Here is a 16,868-nt window from a genome sequence, read left to right as displayed (position 1 = left end):
ATATACCTAGGAGTGGGATTTTTAGATCATAGGGTAAGTGAACGCTCAACTTCAGGGGATAATGTCGAGGTGTTTACTGAAGTTGTTTCCCCACTTTGTACTTTCCCCAGCAACACAGAAGGGATCCTGTGGATCAGCATCCTCTCCAACGCTTTGTACTGTCAGACTCAAAGATTTTGCCAATCAAATGGGTGTACACATGATTTTCCATTGTTTTGATTTGTATTTTTTTGATCACTAATCATGTTGAACATTTGTTCATTTTTATTAGCTGCATGTGTTTTATTTTTTGATATGGATGTTCTTGTATTTTGTTCATTTTCTACTGAGTTACTTGTGCTTTTTTAAAAAAAAAAAATAGTTATACCTAGATGATACTTATGATCTATGTGATACCTGTGCTTTGAAATTTATTGAAGTTTTCTTTTTCGCCTAGAACATGGTCAGTTTTTGTAAACATTTCACATGTGTTTAAGAAAAAATGTGTATTTTCTAATTGTTGGATATGGAGTTCAATATGTGTCAGTTTGCTCAGTTAATAATGTACTGCTCCTTGCTGATTTTGTATTTGCTTGACCCATCAAGAATTAAGAAAGGTGGATAAAACTTGAAGTTGGACAACGATAGTGGACTTCTTAGTATCTCCTTTTAGTTGTATTTTTGCTTTATGTATTTTATTGGATGCATTGGTCTGTTTTATTGGGTGTGTTTGTTTTATTGGGTGTGTTCATTTAAAATTGCTATCTCCTTTTAGTTGAACCTTTCATTATTATGGAGTAACCATATACTCTGTCTTAAAGTCTATTTAATCTGATAGTAATACAGCTGTATCAGCTTTATTTTGCTTAATATTTGCCTAAGTCTTTTTTGTACTTTAGTATGTTTATTAGGCTAGTTTAAAATTCTTGGTCTGCCTTTTCTAATATTTTCTTCTTCTGGTAAACTCTTACTCCATTTCTTTCGTTTCCTTTTAAAAAGACATGCTTCTTAAATGTTTTTGGCCTATAAGTACATGTTCCCTTGTCACCTACTTAATGGGAAGGTCAGATCCCAATCCCTATCAGCCTAGTGATCTTAGGGATGAGTTCTAAGAAATTTTTAAAAATAGGAATGCCTGGACCCCTAGAGATTCTGATTTAATTGGCGTGAAGTGTGCCCTGAATATAGGGATTTCTAGTATTGTAATTGTAGTTATAATTATATTGTAATTTACCAGCCTTAGGAGTTTGGAGGGGAAAAGGTGGGGAAGAGAATGTCTAAAGTTAGTTCCCACCTCTTTTGTTCGGTTCCTTACACAGGGCTTCTGTGCTGCCCTGATTTTCCCCGAGGACATCTGGAGCATAGATCTGAGCCGTAGCAGGTGTGAGAGCAGGCACTGTGCCTTAAGGCAGTGGTAGGAGAGAAGCAAGAGCAAAGCTCCCCGATTTTCTTCCTGTTTGAGCCTTCCATAGCCGTGCCTGCTGCCTTCTGCTCCAGGCCCAAGCTTCTCCCCTTCCCCAGGTTTCTTACAGTTTTCTAATCTTGTTATTTTCTTTCTTTGGTCCTCTACAATGATCTTGGAGGAAGAAGCCAGCAGTCGTGCTAGCTTCAGCAATTAGAACTGACATCTCCAGAGAGCAGCAGTCTTGTTTTCACATCTGTTGTAACTTTAAAGACTGATGTCTGATTAAGAGTCTAGTAAAAACAAGAAGTGTACACTGGTACCCTCTAGAGCTTCTTCTTTGAAGTTCCTCACTGAGAAAAGGAGCTTTAAGATAATTCTTAAATCTAGTATCTACTGCTTTTAAATAAGACCTCTGTAACCAATTTTGCAAAGTAAGATTTTTTTTGTTAACATACAAACTATTATCACCAAAGGAACATTATTCATATAGTAGGGTTATTCTATAAATGTGTAATTTTTATTTTGAAACAGTTTCATATTTAGACTAATTTTTCATTCTTAGTGTACTACTGCCCTCACTTGTACTCTATAAAGATTTTTAAAGATTAATTTAATCAAGAGTCACATTTATGTGTACTTTCCACAGATAGTGGAGTTGGAGCGGGGATTGATTCCTACTATGAATATCTGTTGAAAGCCTATGTCTTGCTTGGAGATGACAGTTTTCTGGAAAGATTTAATACAGTAAGTTGATCCAATTTTGTACTAATTTTAGAGCCAATCTAATTTGAGTGCCAGATTTTGATAGAAACTTATCTAAGTGACATTCTGAAAAATAATTTAGTTTTTAAAGTGTAGTCGTTTTCTTGTCGGTCCCCGATCACATTGGCCAGGGACAGGGTAAAAACTACACACATTCCAAAAATTAGTTTACAAAGTGGTTTTATTTTCATCACTTATCAGAAGTTTTCAAGATCTGCCAGTAAATAGTAAAATATGTAGATTAGAGCTTTACCTAATCTTTTATACAAGGAAGAGAATTTATAGTAATAAATTACTAGTTAACTTTCATCTTTGGATTCCACTTCTTTTTGAAATCTTGGAAATTTGGCCTAGTCCTTGATCACACCAAGTGTGCAGGGCTTTGGCAACTTGGAGAAACTAGTGGAATTCATTTCAAAAGCAGGTCTGGCAGTCTTAAGTCTGGATCAGAACCACGGCATATTTTTAGGGGGCAGGGGAGGATTATTGAACCCAACTGGATTGCCTTTGTCTGTAATTGAAGCAAACTGAATTAATACAGCAAACTCATCAGCTGTGTCACTGTATTCTTTCGGAAATAATTTTCCACTTCTTTGCCCACTCGGCAGTTCCCCCGCCCTGCTGTGAGACGGTGTGACACAGTGGTTGGGAGTATGGGCGTTGTCCTGCCTGAGTTTAAATCCTGGTTGTGCCACTGGTTTTGTGACTTTGGGCAATAACTTTACGCTGTTTCCTCTGTTCCTCTTCCACAAAATGGGAATACTAGTACTATTTATAGAGTTGTTGAGAGGATTAAATGAACTAATGCATATGAAGTGATTAGAATAATGCCTTAATATCTAGTAGGTACTCAATAATAGTTATTAAGTAATAGATGAGTTAGGAAAAAACTAGTAAGAGTCCTAATAAGTCATCAATTGAATAGTTTAGAAAACACTATCACATAGGTTGTTTATTAGATTATAAGAAGATTTTTCTTGCGGTTAATAAGGAAGATATTTTTATTGACTCTAACAGCTCAACCTATTGTTGTCAAAGCTGAGAAATATCTAGGAGAAGAAGATAAAAGAAGAGCTTTTAAAAGCATAAGAGGTAGAGATAGTAGATCATAAGAGTGGCAACAGTGATTAGATACATTAATTTAGGTAGTGGTGAGCACCCGAGTGTTATGTTAGCTGAGAAGGGACCAAACTTCTTAGACACAGGGGAAAACAAAACTAGTTCTGTAATATAGAACCCTGTAACTATATTTCAAGAAGACGTAAGAGCATCCTTGGGCCACAAAAGCATCCTAACCATGGGCTAATCCCACAGGATGGCAATGTTCACATCTTCTCTCCTCAGAGGGTCCCAAATTAACAATAGTCTTTAATATTCTGAATTAAAGAACACAGGGGAGTATATATAATATATTTTAGAAAGATTTCCATCTAAAATAATTATTTACATAGTTAATAATTAGTAGGTATATTTATATATAAATTCTGGTTGAATTTCCTCACAGTGCTATTTACTGAAATGCTGTTTAGAATAGTGCGTCTTTTTCATCTGCTTTTGTGAACATCTGTTGTGCTCTTTCAGCACTATGACGCCATAATGCGGTACATTAGCCAGCCGCCTCTTCTGCTCGACGTGCACATCCACAAGCCAATGCTGAATGCGCGGACCTGGATGGATGCTTTGCTCGCCTTCTTTCCAGGTTTGCAGGTAAAAACCCTGCTATTTTCTTAATATTAAAGTAAAATGATTATAATTTGAGTGCATTTGTGATCTCTAAAATTGACTTACCCAAATGGAGTCACATTTCAAAATTATGTTAATCTACACTTTTCTTGTATATATAATGATTTTAGATGAAATCAACTCATATTTTATTAGTTAACTTTGTTGTTATTGTTCACTTTTAGGTCTTAAAGGGCGATATTAGACCTGCTATTGAAACTCATGAAATGTTATATCAGGTGATTAAAAAACACAATTTTCTACCGGAGGTAAGCAAGTAATCTTTGAAATTCTAATTTATGTGTACTATAAATTGCTAATTTAAAGATAGACAGTGTCATCTTCAAGGTTGATTTGTTCTTTTTCATTTTTTTTCCTAATTAAATAGTTTAATTGATTTGTTTTTGGTTTATACAGTATCGTTTATGTTTTTCCTTTTCCTCGTGTGTTAAGAGAAGTCTAGTTTAGGCTAAGGCTGACATTTTGTTAATTTTATGTAAAAAGAAAATCGCAAATTAGTATTTATTTCTCAACCTTTTCTAATCCATGCCATTCATATGGTCTTATTCTAACTTTTACGTATACCCACCAGCTGGGGAGACCTTTTTACTTTTTATTTTCTAAGGCTTATTTTATGAAAACTATATACATTGAATATACTCTTGCTGATCACACATGCTCCCTGGAATTTTGGAGAATGCCAGCTCTTACTCATGCTGATTAAGAATTATTCTTTCTGGTTGTTATACATATACTAGTAGTAAATATTCTTGCTAGCTTGATATAGCAAGACTTTAATAGCATACTTCTTGGCTTTCCAGAAATGTACCATTAGAAATTTCCAAATTTGTTTATGGCCTTGTTTTATCCCTGCTTATTCACTATCCTCTGTGAGATATCTAAGCATTCCACCAATTTAGAATGCTGCCCAAAGTGTTTGTTTTAGCAAGTATAGTTTTATTAGCCTTCAGGTGAGTAGGACTGTGCATTGTAGAAAATTCATATTCATTCAGAATTAACTGAGGCTTCAACTAAATACATCTTATTACAAATGAAGTTTTGTTTGGTTCCTTAAAGGTTTTTGTTTTTATTTTAATCATTTTTTTAATCAATTGACTCTGTTATTGAATAAATTTTAAGTGAGACTCGTTTTATTTTTAAATAATGTCCTGTCTCGTTCCATAGAGGATTTGAGGTTGTTATTAAAGAAACCATGTGCTAAAATAGAAATATGAGAGCTAAGGACTTAATAATTAAGAGAAAAAAATAGCAATGAAGAAAACACAATTATTTAGACCACCATGACCCATGTAGTGGCATTGCTGAGTTTCACTTTTTTCTAAGCTTTCTAGTAGCCAAAATGATCATTTTAAAAAAAGAATTCCATTTAATTAGTAAAAGATAGCAATCTTAGCAAAAATGAATTGTGATTTTTAAGCAATGAAAATTTTTATAGATGAAATTTATCAATGTTTTAATTATTTTTACTTGTTTATGATCTAATTTATGTACTACTGTATATTCTAGAACTACTAGCTTATTTTTTCTAATCATATTTTTATGTTGTTTTGTCTAGGCATTTACCACAGATTTCAGGGTACACTGGGCTCAACATCCTTTAAGGCCAGAATTTGCAGAGAGTACCTACTTCTTGTATAAAGTAAGCTAATTTACCTCTCTTTTTGCTGTTTAGTCCCCCATTCTCTGTTGGATATCTCACTATCTTATAATAGTAATTGGGTGTTTTTTTTGTTCGTTTTTTAATTTTTTTTTTTTTGAGGAAGATTAGCTCTGAGCTAACTACTACCAATCCTCCTCTTTTTGCTGAGGAAGACTGGCCCTGAGCTAACATCCATGCTCATCTTCCTCTGCTTTATATGTGGGACGCCTACCACGGCATGGCTTTTGCCAAGCGGTGCCACGTCCCCACCTGGGATCTGAACCGGCGAACCCCGGGCTGCTGAGAAGTGGAACGTGCGAACTTAACTGCTGCACCACCAGGCCGGCCCCAGTAATTGGGTTTTTAAAGTCCTTTTTTAATATTAAAATGGTTGGATATATCACAGTTCTTATTCATCTAGTCCATAGAATTATTAAAAGATGCAAGAATTGACATCTAAGTTTTATGCCTTTTCAAAATATTTATGTGAACCTTTCTTTAAAGAGAAATTTATATTTTAGAGCTGCTTCCTAAAGCATGACTCTTGCCTCCCTTCAATCAGGCAACCTTTCTGGGCATTAGAAATTTAATCTAAGTGCTGAGATGTACAGTTGGACAACTTTTCAACTGTGTGTTTAAAAAATTCCATAAAGCAGATCCATGGTCTGTTTTCAGAGCTAGGTCCTGCGTGACTGTGTTCCAGTGCCTCATACAATGCCTGGCACTTAGTAGGTACTCAATAAATATTTGATAAATGAATGGGTATATGGTAATATTTCAGCTATATATATGTATACATATATTCTCCTTTTTAATAGGCTACAGGAGATCCTTACTACCTTGAAGTAGGGAAAACACTTATTGAAAATTTAAATAAATATGCCAGAGTGCCTTGCGGATTTGCTGCCATGAAGGATGTGCGTACTGGAAGTCATGAGGACAGGTAAAATGATTCCTAACGTCCCCTTTCCTCAGGGTAACTGTGAAACAACATGAAATATGACAATTAGTTAGAATTCAGATAAGCTTAATGCTTTTACAAAGGGTATTTGAAGATGCAAATCTTAGTTCATTGTGTTTATTTTTAATCTCTCTTTAACAGGCTCAGTTAAAATTGTTTGAAAAGTTTGTATTTTTATCATAGTGCCTGGCATATAGTAGGTGCTCAAATGATTTTTAAATAGATGAATAAATGATTGTTAAATATCAGAACCTTGGGTTTAAGAGTATTAGGAAGCTTGGGGGTTTTTTCTTTGTTAATAGTTTTTTATATTATGTAAAATGTTAAAATTTATCAAGATGGTGATGAATGATCTGGATTATGATTCATTTTCAGTCAAGTATTCCTCAAAGCAACATCATGGTTAATGTGTGTATTCTTATTCTGTTGCTGATTTGGAGGGCTGAGGAAGACCAATGGCAGTTTCTGTTTCACTGGATACTGGATAGATGTAGATGACATGAAATACTCACACTATAAAAAGCATGCTTTGGTTAATATGATATTCACTAACATTCCAGTTATTCTGAGATCACTTATCTGGTTATTTTATCTGTCCAGAACATAGCAGCACATCTCTAAATGAACACTAAATCTTGTTTGTTTGCTTGCTTGCTTAGCAAATGTTCATTCCACCAGTATTTATGATGTGTCTTATGTGCTAGAGTTATACTAGTTTTTGAGGATTAAAGATATGAAGACATGTCTTTTCTGTCATTAAATTACTGAGGACAGGCAGATAAGTAGACTTTAAAACATTGTGTAAGTGCTGTGAAACATAGTAAAGGGACATGAAACACAAGTTGGAATGCGATGGTCACTGAAAGATTTCTGGAAGATCCTGTATCCTGAAGGATGGGCAAGAATTAGAAAGAAGAAAGTAGTAAAAAGAGTTTCAGGCAGAGAGACTAGAGGCAGGTGAAACACAGCACTCATCATCTAGTCGTGGAGTTGTCCTTTAGTCTTTCACTCGGGTGTTTAGATAATAGTTGATTAGGTTGGAACCTCTTTTGCTGACCACAGCTGATGAGAAATGGATAGGTTTTTGGAAGCAGGCATGCACACAACAGCAAGAAATAAAAGCAGGTAGGCTGTGCATTTATCTTAACATTTATTGACTGCTTCCTGCATGCCAGGCACTCTTCTAATCAAGCACTTTCTATATTTAGCCCATTTGATCCTGACAACAACCCTTTGAAGTGTAGTTTCTGTTATAATCTTCATTTTATAGATGAAGACACCAAGGCACAGAGAGGTTAGGGAACTTGTCCAAGGTCAGACAATCAGTAAGTCTAATCATTAAGTCAGAATTCTAATCAAGGCAGATGGGCTCTTGACCACCATGCTATACTGGCAACTCATTGGAGGAACAATAATTAGGCACCTACTGTATGCCAGGCATTGCACTTAGATGTGAGGATAGAAAGAGATATTGGAACCAGTCCCTGCTCTCCCAGGACCTTTAGTTAGTGAGGAAGATAGGTGTATAAAGAAATAATCACAACCTTGCAATACTCACTATAATGGAAAGAGGAGTAACAGGTTGAGGAATTACAGAGGAAGACATGTTTTACTCTGTTTAGAGAGTTCCACTTTTCTAAATTTAACATCCTTCTTCCCCACCCCAACCAAATATTCCTTATATGACGTTGTTTGTAGACCTTTTACCACTGCCTTTGCTCTATTCTGATTGTATTCCAGTATATAGAGTGTCTCTTAAAATATCATGTCCAGAATTAACCATGCTCAAGACGTGCCTAACACAACAGCACTGTTAACGTCTAACTTTAGGCCGAGAGAGCTAGTTTTCTGAGGGCTTAATGGGCTTAAACCCTCTCCCCAGTTGAGGGTCACTGCTTCATTGACTTAGTGTTCCTCATGGCAGCAGTGTACTTCTCAGATGCATTGGCCGGACAAAAGGTTGAGAACTACTAATCTTCATCATACTGTGTTATTAGATGTGTTTTCAGTTTTTTAGCAGCTTTATTGTGTTCGACTCACAGTGAACTTGTGGCCAGTTAACCTGAGATACTTAACTGTGGCCTGCTGACAAATGAGTGTTCTCCACCTTGCCCTTGAGCAGCTGGGTTTTCTTAGTGTAAACTTTACAACTTTATACTTATCCCAGCAAAATTCATTTTGTTGGGGTTTTTTGTGTTTCTAGACCAAAAAGAGATCTTGAATCTCATCTCAGTCATCTACTTTATTAGCTAAACTACCTATTTTCACTGATCTGCAGTTTTGATAAGCATGCTTTAAAAAATTTCCATCTAAATTATTGGGAAGAGTTTGGGATAGGACCACAACCAGTGCCTCCTGGCGTGGCATTGAGAGCTTTCAGTTACAGGCTCTTCACATTTGATTGCTAATCCCCCTATAGACCTACAGATCCACCACTGCTGTCCTCTGGCTCACCAGCATCCGCCTCCCCCCACCACACACAATTTTCAAACTGGAAATATCTGTATTTTCCTAACAAGAGATGATCACTGGAAGGAATTTAAATGGCAAAAAGAATGTGAAAATCTTCTGAGACACTTTTCCTACTTGCCTACCCTAAGATAACCACTGTTGGCAATTTGACAGTCTTCCAGACATTTTTAAGGCCTATATGTTTGCATTTGTGTATAAATTTATGGTTTTTTAATACAAATGTAATTTTTAATACAAAAAATATGGTTTTTTGATATGATACCCAACTTACTAGCTTTCCCCAGTTCATGTGTAGTGATTTTACCATGTCTCTATTCTTTTCTAAATGTTTACAAATCATCTGTTTCATAATCAGTTCCAGAATTTGCCAAAAATCGGCATCTTGCTCTTGAGTCTACAGTTCTCAAGGTAGCATTTCCTCATGATAGTAACTGTCAGTCCTCCAGAAAATGTTAAATTATCATAAGTGTATTGCAAATTGACAGAGAAGTATTTTATCTATTGTATAAAGATTAACATCTGAAACGTTCGAAAAAGTTCTGAAACATTACAGGTGAGTTGTTGTTCCAAAATAAAACATCATTTATGTGTAGGAAAAATAATGACAGCTCTGTTTTTTAACTCATACGTATGCCAGGTGCTCTGCTAAATAAGGGACATGTAGTATCTCATTTAGTCTTCACCCCAATGTTAGGTGTGTGATGTTATTATGTCCTTTACAGAAGAATAAACTGAAGCTCACAGTCCTGATGGCTCCACGGTCACACAGCTAGTCAGTGGAAGGGCTTTTGTATTTCCAAGGACCATGTTCTTTACCACTGTGTTCCACTGCCTCTCCAGTTCAGTCGTTAGTAATGCTGTTTAAACTTGCATTTGATTTAGTAAATGTTTATTGAGTGCCTACTGTGTGCCAGGAATTGTGCTTGGCCAGAGGTGTGAAACTATATAGACTGTCCAGTAAACTACAAGTTATTTCTGCAAAAACCTGGGATACTTTGGGAGGCAGTAAATTTAACTAAATTTCATGTTCCTACATCTCCGTCTAACAGCTGTGCTCTTTTTCTGCCACTTTAAATTTTATTAAAGCTTTCCTTTAAAATGTTTATTAAAACATTTTAACATTAAATCATTTATAAAGTCACATATATTTTTATCCTCTTTATTTCTCCATGTTCCCTTCTTGGCAGGTATTTAAATATTTACAAAGTTAAAATCATAGTCCATGTGATTTTGTGTTGTATTTTTTTCATGTAACTTTTGTAAATGATTTCCTTTACCTTTAAAGCCTTCTTGTTTATCACTTAAATGGCTGCATAATAAACTCCGTCAAAATTGTATTACTTTATCCAGTTCAATTAATGTTAGTTAAAGATTCTTCTATGGTTCTCAGTAGTGAAGTTCGCCTGCATTACCTCCCTGCTCTTGGTTCTCTGTAGAAGAAATGGAAAACCCGCCCTTGTTGGAAGGCCAATAGGAAAATCTTATCTGCAGTGTTGACAAAATTTAGTGCACCCTCTGATCTTTTTCATTTCCTTGAAATATGCTTGGAGTCAAGGTTATTACCACCAGGGGATAGATACATTCTGTAGTTCTTTGCACATATAAATTGGTGTAGACAGGTTTATTGACCTTGACTCTATGGCTCTCAGATAGTTGGCATTTGGATATTTTTATGTTCTTAGATTTATTTGTGACCTTTTGTTTTAGAATGGATTCTTTCTTCTTGGCTGAAATGTTTAAATATCTGTACCTGTTATTTGCCGATAAAGAAGACATTATTTTTGACATAGAGGATTACATCTTTACAACAGAGGCTCATCTGTTACCTCTTTGGCTTTCCACTACAAATCAAAGCATGTCTAAGAAGAACACAGTAGGTTATGTTTTTGAATTAAATGTCTTATTTTCTTTTTCACTTCTATGTGTTTGTTTTATTTTTCTGAGTGAAAGGTAATCCATGACTAGAATTCAATAAATATAGTATGGTAGGAGGAAACATACACTTGATGTTTTCTTATTTTGTTTTCTTTTATTGCATTCCATATATACTTACATTTCATTTAGTGTTTCCTTTAAGCAAATTATAATGTTAAATAAAATAATAATTTTATTTACATAACATTTCTTTATGTTGTAGACTTCAGAATATACAGAACTGGATGACAGTAATTTTGACTGGACTTGCCCAAATACTCAGATTCTCTTCCCTAATGACCCATTGTATGCTCAGAGCATTCGGGAACCCTTGAAAAATGTGGTGGATAAGAGCTGTCCCAGAGGCATCATCAGAGTGTGAGATTCTTATTTTATTTTTAATATCAAAGTTAATTCTTGGTAAATGACAACATAAGGAACATATAACAGCCAAGAAGACATTCACTTAGACGAAAAGTATTGCATATGTAGTTATCACTGATTAAAATAAAAATTACTAGTTGGTAAAGTTAGAAAGCAAAGTTTATTCTGCAATAATGTCTTTATTATTATGGAGATCTTCTATGTGTCTTTTGTTTAATGAACTGAGTCATACTAGTCAATGGACAGCATATAATCATTTAACTTTTGTAGCTCATTTTACGCAGAATAGTTTCATCAAATATTTCCATGTCTTATATGTGTAGAAAATATTTTCCTCTTACCCAGTTTCTTTGTAGTAAAAATAGAGGTTTTTGTTTTGTTTGATTTTATTTTTTGATCAGGTACTTATTCTTGGTTGTTAAGTAAAATTTTTTGCCTTAATGAGTTCATTTTCTTCCAAATAGTTACATTAGAAAGCCCACTTCTAGGAAATTAAAAAAGTATATTTTTTAAGTAAATATCCACTGATATAAGTATTGTTTTGCTTTTAAAATTCTGAGAAAAATCTATTTTTCAAGGAAGAAATCGATAGTAACGAATCCCTAAGTAAACCTGTTCTGTACTTTCAAATGGTTATAATGTTGTTGACTAATACTGATTTATAGATAATATACATGGTTTTGTAACTGTAAAATATTATATTTAAGCTCTAAATAGAAAGCTATGCCACTTATTAATAACCTAAGTTGTATGTAGACAGATAAGTATTTCTAATTATTTCATTTTCGCCAGTTCTAAAACTGGCAATTTTGCAAACATCTAACATTATTTTTATTTGCCTTATGTTTTCCCCAGTTCTGGTTTGTAGTTTTTAAGCCTTGCCTATAATTACTTTTAGCAGAGAGGAGAGTTTCAGGAGTGGAGCTAAACCCCCTCTGAGAGCCAGAGATTTCATGGCCACCAACCCTGAGCATTTAGAAATCTTGAAGAAGATGGGGGTGAGTTTGATTCACCTCAAAGATGGGAGAGTCCAGTTGGTTCAACACGCAATCCAAGTAAGACATTGCTATACTAATTAGATACCATCTCTGCCCTTTTGGTCTCATTAGCTTTAATAAGATAACGACATTTGGCTTTTTAAAAACTTCTCATGTTTGGGGGCTGGCCCAGGGGCACAGCGGTTAAGTTCCCACGTTCCGTTTTGGCAGCCCAGGGTTTGCCGGTTCAGATCCTGAGTGTGGACCTGCGAATTGCTTGTCAAGCCATGCGGTAGTAGGCATCCCACATAAAATAAAGGAAGATGGGCACGGATGTTAACTCAGGGCCAGTCTTCCTCAGCAAAAAGAGGAGGATTGGCAGCAGAAGTTAGCTCAGGGCTAATCTCCCCCCCCCCAAAATATATATATATATACTTTTCATGTTTGGTTTAAAGTTGGAAAATCAGAATTTTAGGATTTAGAAGTATCTTGGAAAACCACCTAATTCAACCCCTTCATAGTATAAATCAATTCAATCACAAATCGGTTGGGTAGTTTGCTGAAGTTAATATAGTCTAATATAAGACTCAACTCAAAGTATTCTGTTTTTCAGTCCCTTGTCTTTCCATTATTTTGATTAAAACATAATCTTAAAAGCTAATTCTTTTTAATATTTATATCTCTATGTTCTATATTATTTCAGGTTCCAAAGAGCGACTGAATCTAAGTAGTTCATTTATTATAGAAATCAAAATTTGCATTTATTGGTATCTGTCTAGGAAAGGTGACATGCCCTTTTGGGAAATTTTTTTTTATTTTTGCTTTAAAAGTGTTCATAGCATAAGGCCTTTAAATTATTCACCTTATTACTACATTAATTCTGAGAAAACTACAGTTTGCTAAATAATTTCAACCTAAAACCTTATTCAGCTATCCCTTAATCTCAAATTCAATCTTCCCACAACCTCACCTTCCCTTCAGATTTCTGTCTCATCTCTCTTCTTGCCACATCCATGCTTCCTTAAACAATATTCTGCCTGCTTCCTTATGTTTAACTCCCCATCACTCCCAGTAGTGGGAGTGGTGTCTCTAATGACATTGCTTTCACTTAGGCCACCAGCGATATAATTGCTACCCAGTGGCCTCTTAATCTTTATATGATTGTACTTTTCTGTAACTGTTGACTGACCCCTTTTTAGAACATGTCCCTTTCTTGGCTTCCAGGGCATTCCAGCAACATACATCTTTCCACTTCTCTGTTCATTGTTTTATACGTTCCCTTGTGACTCTCCTTTCTTGTCACAATCGCTCAGTGTAGGCACTGCCAAAGGATCTGTATCATGCTCTTTTCTCTCCAAACTCTTCTCCAGCAGTCTCATCTATTGCTAGAAGCTCAGCTATCATCTTTTGTACACATGGTTTCTTAGATAGACATATGTAACCCTGATTCCTAACTTTACTCTTAAACCCAACTGTAATCTGCTTGTCATACATTTCTGCATCTTAGTCTCAATCTGCCCAAACCGGAATTAATTCTCTCTTTAGTCCATCTCTCCTCCTTTTTGTTCTCCATCTCAGTTAAACACTATCTTCAATCTCTCTCTACCCTCTAACTCTGACCAACTCCCATTGACTTTTTCTGTAAAGTGTCAAGAATCCATCTTTTTTCTATTGTAGTCGGGCATTCTTCAGCTTTTGGTCTGTTAAGACTCAGTTCAAATGTCAGTCTCAATTTTTCCCAGATCCACACTGGCAAAATCGATCATTCCGTCGCGTGTGCTCCAGGTCTCCTTTCCCACTTGAGAAATTTGATCACGGCTAATTTCACATGTCTCTCTCCTCCTGATGCAAACTTCTTGAGTAAAAGACTGTCTCCCCAGTACCTGGTCAAGTGCTGGGACATAATAGGTGCCTGATGTTATGTTTTGAGTTAAACCTGGTTGGTCGTTCATAATTTCAAAGAAGGGAAGTATGGGTCACATATGAGATTTATTTCTTAAAAGGGAAACAGTGGAGAAAACAAACAAAGTGAGTGTTTGTGCATTTGGTGGAAGTCCAATTCTCGGTTTGTATCAACAGTGGTTTATAGAGCAGTGAAAGAGACGTTAATAAAAGTTACAGATGTTATTTTCAGAAAATATTTCCAGAAGTAATACTTTTGAGGACGAGTGAGACCATAAATACTTGGTAGGGACCCAAACTGAAAGTAGAAATTTTAGAGTAGAAGACTATATAGTGCAATAGTATGTAAGAAATCAAAAAAGTTGAAAGTTTCCCGAAAGAAAGGATAAAATTAACTTGTTTGTTTCCTAGGCTGCCAGTTCAATTGACGCTGAAGATGGGTTGAGGTTCATGCAGGAGATGATCGAACTGTCAAGTCAGCAACAGAAAGAACAGCAGCTGCCTCCGCGAGCTGTGCAAATTGTCTCCCACCCGTTTTTTGGCAGGGTAGTATTGACTGCTGGGCCAGCCCAGTTTGGGCTAGATCTGTCTAAACATAAAGAGGTGTGTGCGCTTAAAATATCTTTGTTGAAACTGAATTTAAAATATTGTTTAAATATTATCTAGTTTCTTAGTCTCTTTTCTAATTTTAGTAGTTTTAATTTATTTAAAAAACATAAATATTCCATCTCCCAGATTTAAATGGATTAAAGTTAGAAGCATATCCTGAAAATTTTTTCGTAATTTGTAGATAATAGGCTTATAGAATTTTACTTCAAATATTATTCAGATACTGTCCAATTCTTAGTCTCTTCTCTAATTTATTACCTTTAATTTATCGAAAAATGATTTTCAGACTTTAACAACTACTAGGACCTTTATTTGATCAAAAATCTAACTCAGAGGCTTAATGCAGAGAAACAGCTGAAAGCCGAGATCCAGCCTAGGTGGCTGGAGAGCATCCGACGCTGAGGTTGGTCCCACTGAGCAGACTTGGAAGACCACTGAGCTAGTCCATCCTCTTAGTTAGAATATAGGAAACAGACCTATGCAGTTGAACAGGAGAGCATCCGAGGCTGAGGTTGGTCCCACTGAGCAGACTTGGAAGACCACTGAGCTAGTCCATCGTCTTAGTTAGAATAACAGTTCACAGGTTCATCTAAGTCATCAGTTGCAGAGCTTGGTTCAGAACCAAGTATCCCGATAACCTAGAGTCAATGCTCTTTTAACTCTGTTGCCTCCAATTTAGACTTTTTCTAGTGTGTATTTTAAAGCTATGTAGGTTTATAGATTGATTCATCCATTCACAACTATTTATTAAGTGCCTGCTATATTCTAGACACTATTTTAGGTGTTTGCTATCTGTCGGTTCACAAAACCGATTAAGATCGATGCACTCATGGAGTTTACATTCTGAGAGAGAAAGGGATATTAAAACATCTTTAAAATCAGTTCTCTAGTGGATTTAATTTTCCTAGGAAGAACAACTTCTTGCATATTCTTGTAGACTAAATCCAATTTTTTCCTCTTTCAAAAATCTTTCTGGGTACCAATGATAGTTAAAAATGGTTCCCAGCTGTTTGAAGTGTGGGTCTGGCTATCTAGTGAACCTACCCACAGGTTCTAACTTTACCACTTACTAACACTGGTCTTTGAGAAAATTATGCACCCTGAGCCTCAGTTTCCTCATATGTAAAATGGAAATATTATCTGTATTATTTCACTGAGTCGTTATAAAGATCAGATTTAGTAATTTATGTAAAAATTCTCTATAGCCTGCAAAGCACAGTAGCAACATTGGTTGGGTACTATGATATATAAAATGTTCAAAAGAAAAATTTATGCTAAAAATATATTCGATATCCTTAGAAAAGAAATGAGTTCTACTTAAAGCTCTAGATACTGAATTTTAATGACTAGACAGTGATTTGTGAAGATAAAAGAATATTGAAGCAACTTTTATTTCTGACAGACAAGAGGATTTGTTGCAAGCAGTAAACCATACAATGGTTGTTCCGAGCTCACTAACCCTGAGGCAGTGATGGGGAAAATTGCTCTGATACAAAGGGGACAGTGCATGTTTGCAGAGAAGGCACGCAATATCCAGAATGCTGGAGCCATTGGTGGCATTGTTATTGGTAAGTAATCCTCTGCATCATTGTGTTGACTAGGAAGAGAGAATTTTTAGGATTTTTCCTTTTGTTTTCCAAAGTTTTATCAAGGAGTTTGTTGTATTATTTTTACTGCACTAAACAACATAATGGATAGGTAATTCAGTGACTCTCTTAATAATTTCTATGTATTTCATATCTTTTTGGAAAGTCTAGATTTGCATTTCTGTATATTAATGCCAGTGTGAGTTTTAGGGGTCAAGTGTGAAGCTGAAGTGGGGGTGAGTGGTAAAAACACCCAGTACCGTGGATAAGAAAATATAGAGGAAAGAAACTTTCTTGTGTTGTAACTTCTTTCCTCTAACTTTTCTTTCCGATGAAGCATTTTGTTTGGTTTTTACTGGCTTTAATTGTATATAAATGAGCAAATTAGGACTTAGTTGTTTTGTATTGTGAGTACTAGAAGTACAAATTATCTTAGAAATCATTTGGCTGCAAGAGACAATAATTTATTTAAGCTGGTTTAAGAAGGGAGGTTTGTTTGCTATGTGGAAATAGATTATTTTCATTGAACCCAAGG

General features: G+C 35.4%; 1 protein-coding gene across 14 annotated transcripts in view; it reads left to right on the top strand.

Moving 5' to 3' along the window:
* Positions 1–16,868, top strand: part of EDEM3 (ER degradation enhancing alpha-mannosidase like protein 3) — a 64,189-nt gene that overhangs the window by 34,242 nt on the left and 13,079 nt on the right. For 4 of the 14 annotated variants that reach the window (XM_008534658.2, XM_070591010.1, XM_070591015.1 and 1 more), the window contains 10 exons: positions 2,031–2,128; positions 3,728–3,853; positions 4,054–4,137; positions 5,445–5,528; positions 6,347–6,471; positions 10,669–10,834; positions 11,099–11,253; positions 12,161–12,314; positions 14,550–14,741; positions 16,150–16,315. In XM_008534658.2, the coding sequence (XP_008532880.2) occupies positions 2,031–2,128; positions 3,728–3,853; positions 4,054–4,137; positions 5,445–5,528; positions 6,347–6,471; positions 10,669–10,834; positions 11,099–11,253; positions 12,161–12,314; positions 14,550–14,741; positions 16,150–16,315 (1,350 nt within the window). Of the gene's footprint in view, positions 1–2,030; positions 2,129–3,727; positions 3,854–4,053; positions 4,138–5,444; positions 5,529–6,346; positions 6,472–10,668; positions 10,835–11,098; positions 11,254–12,157; positions 12,315–14,549; positions 14,742–16,149; positions 16,316–16,868 lie in introns of all 14 variants that reach the window. The other 10 variants (XM_070591009.1, XM_008534657.2, XM_008534661.2 and 7 more) reach the window with 3 other exon arrangements.

Source organism: Equus przewalskii, chromosome 23, assembly GCF_037783145.1.
Source record: "Equus przewalskii isolate Varuska chromosome 23, EquPr2, whole genome shotgun sequence".
In the NCBI taxonomy this organism is placed as follows: Eukaryota; Metazoa; Chordata; class Mammalia; order Perissodactyla; family Equidae; genus Equus; species Equus przewalskii.
The sequence above is the reverse complement of the archived record's forward strand: the minus strand, read 5'-3'. Positions and strand labels throughout refer to the sequence as shown.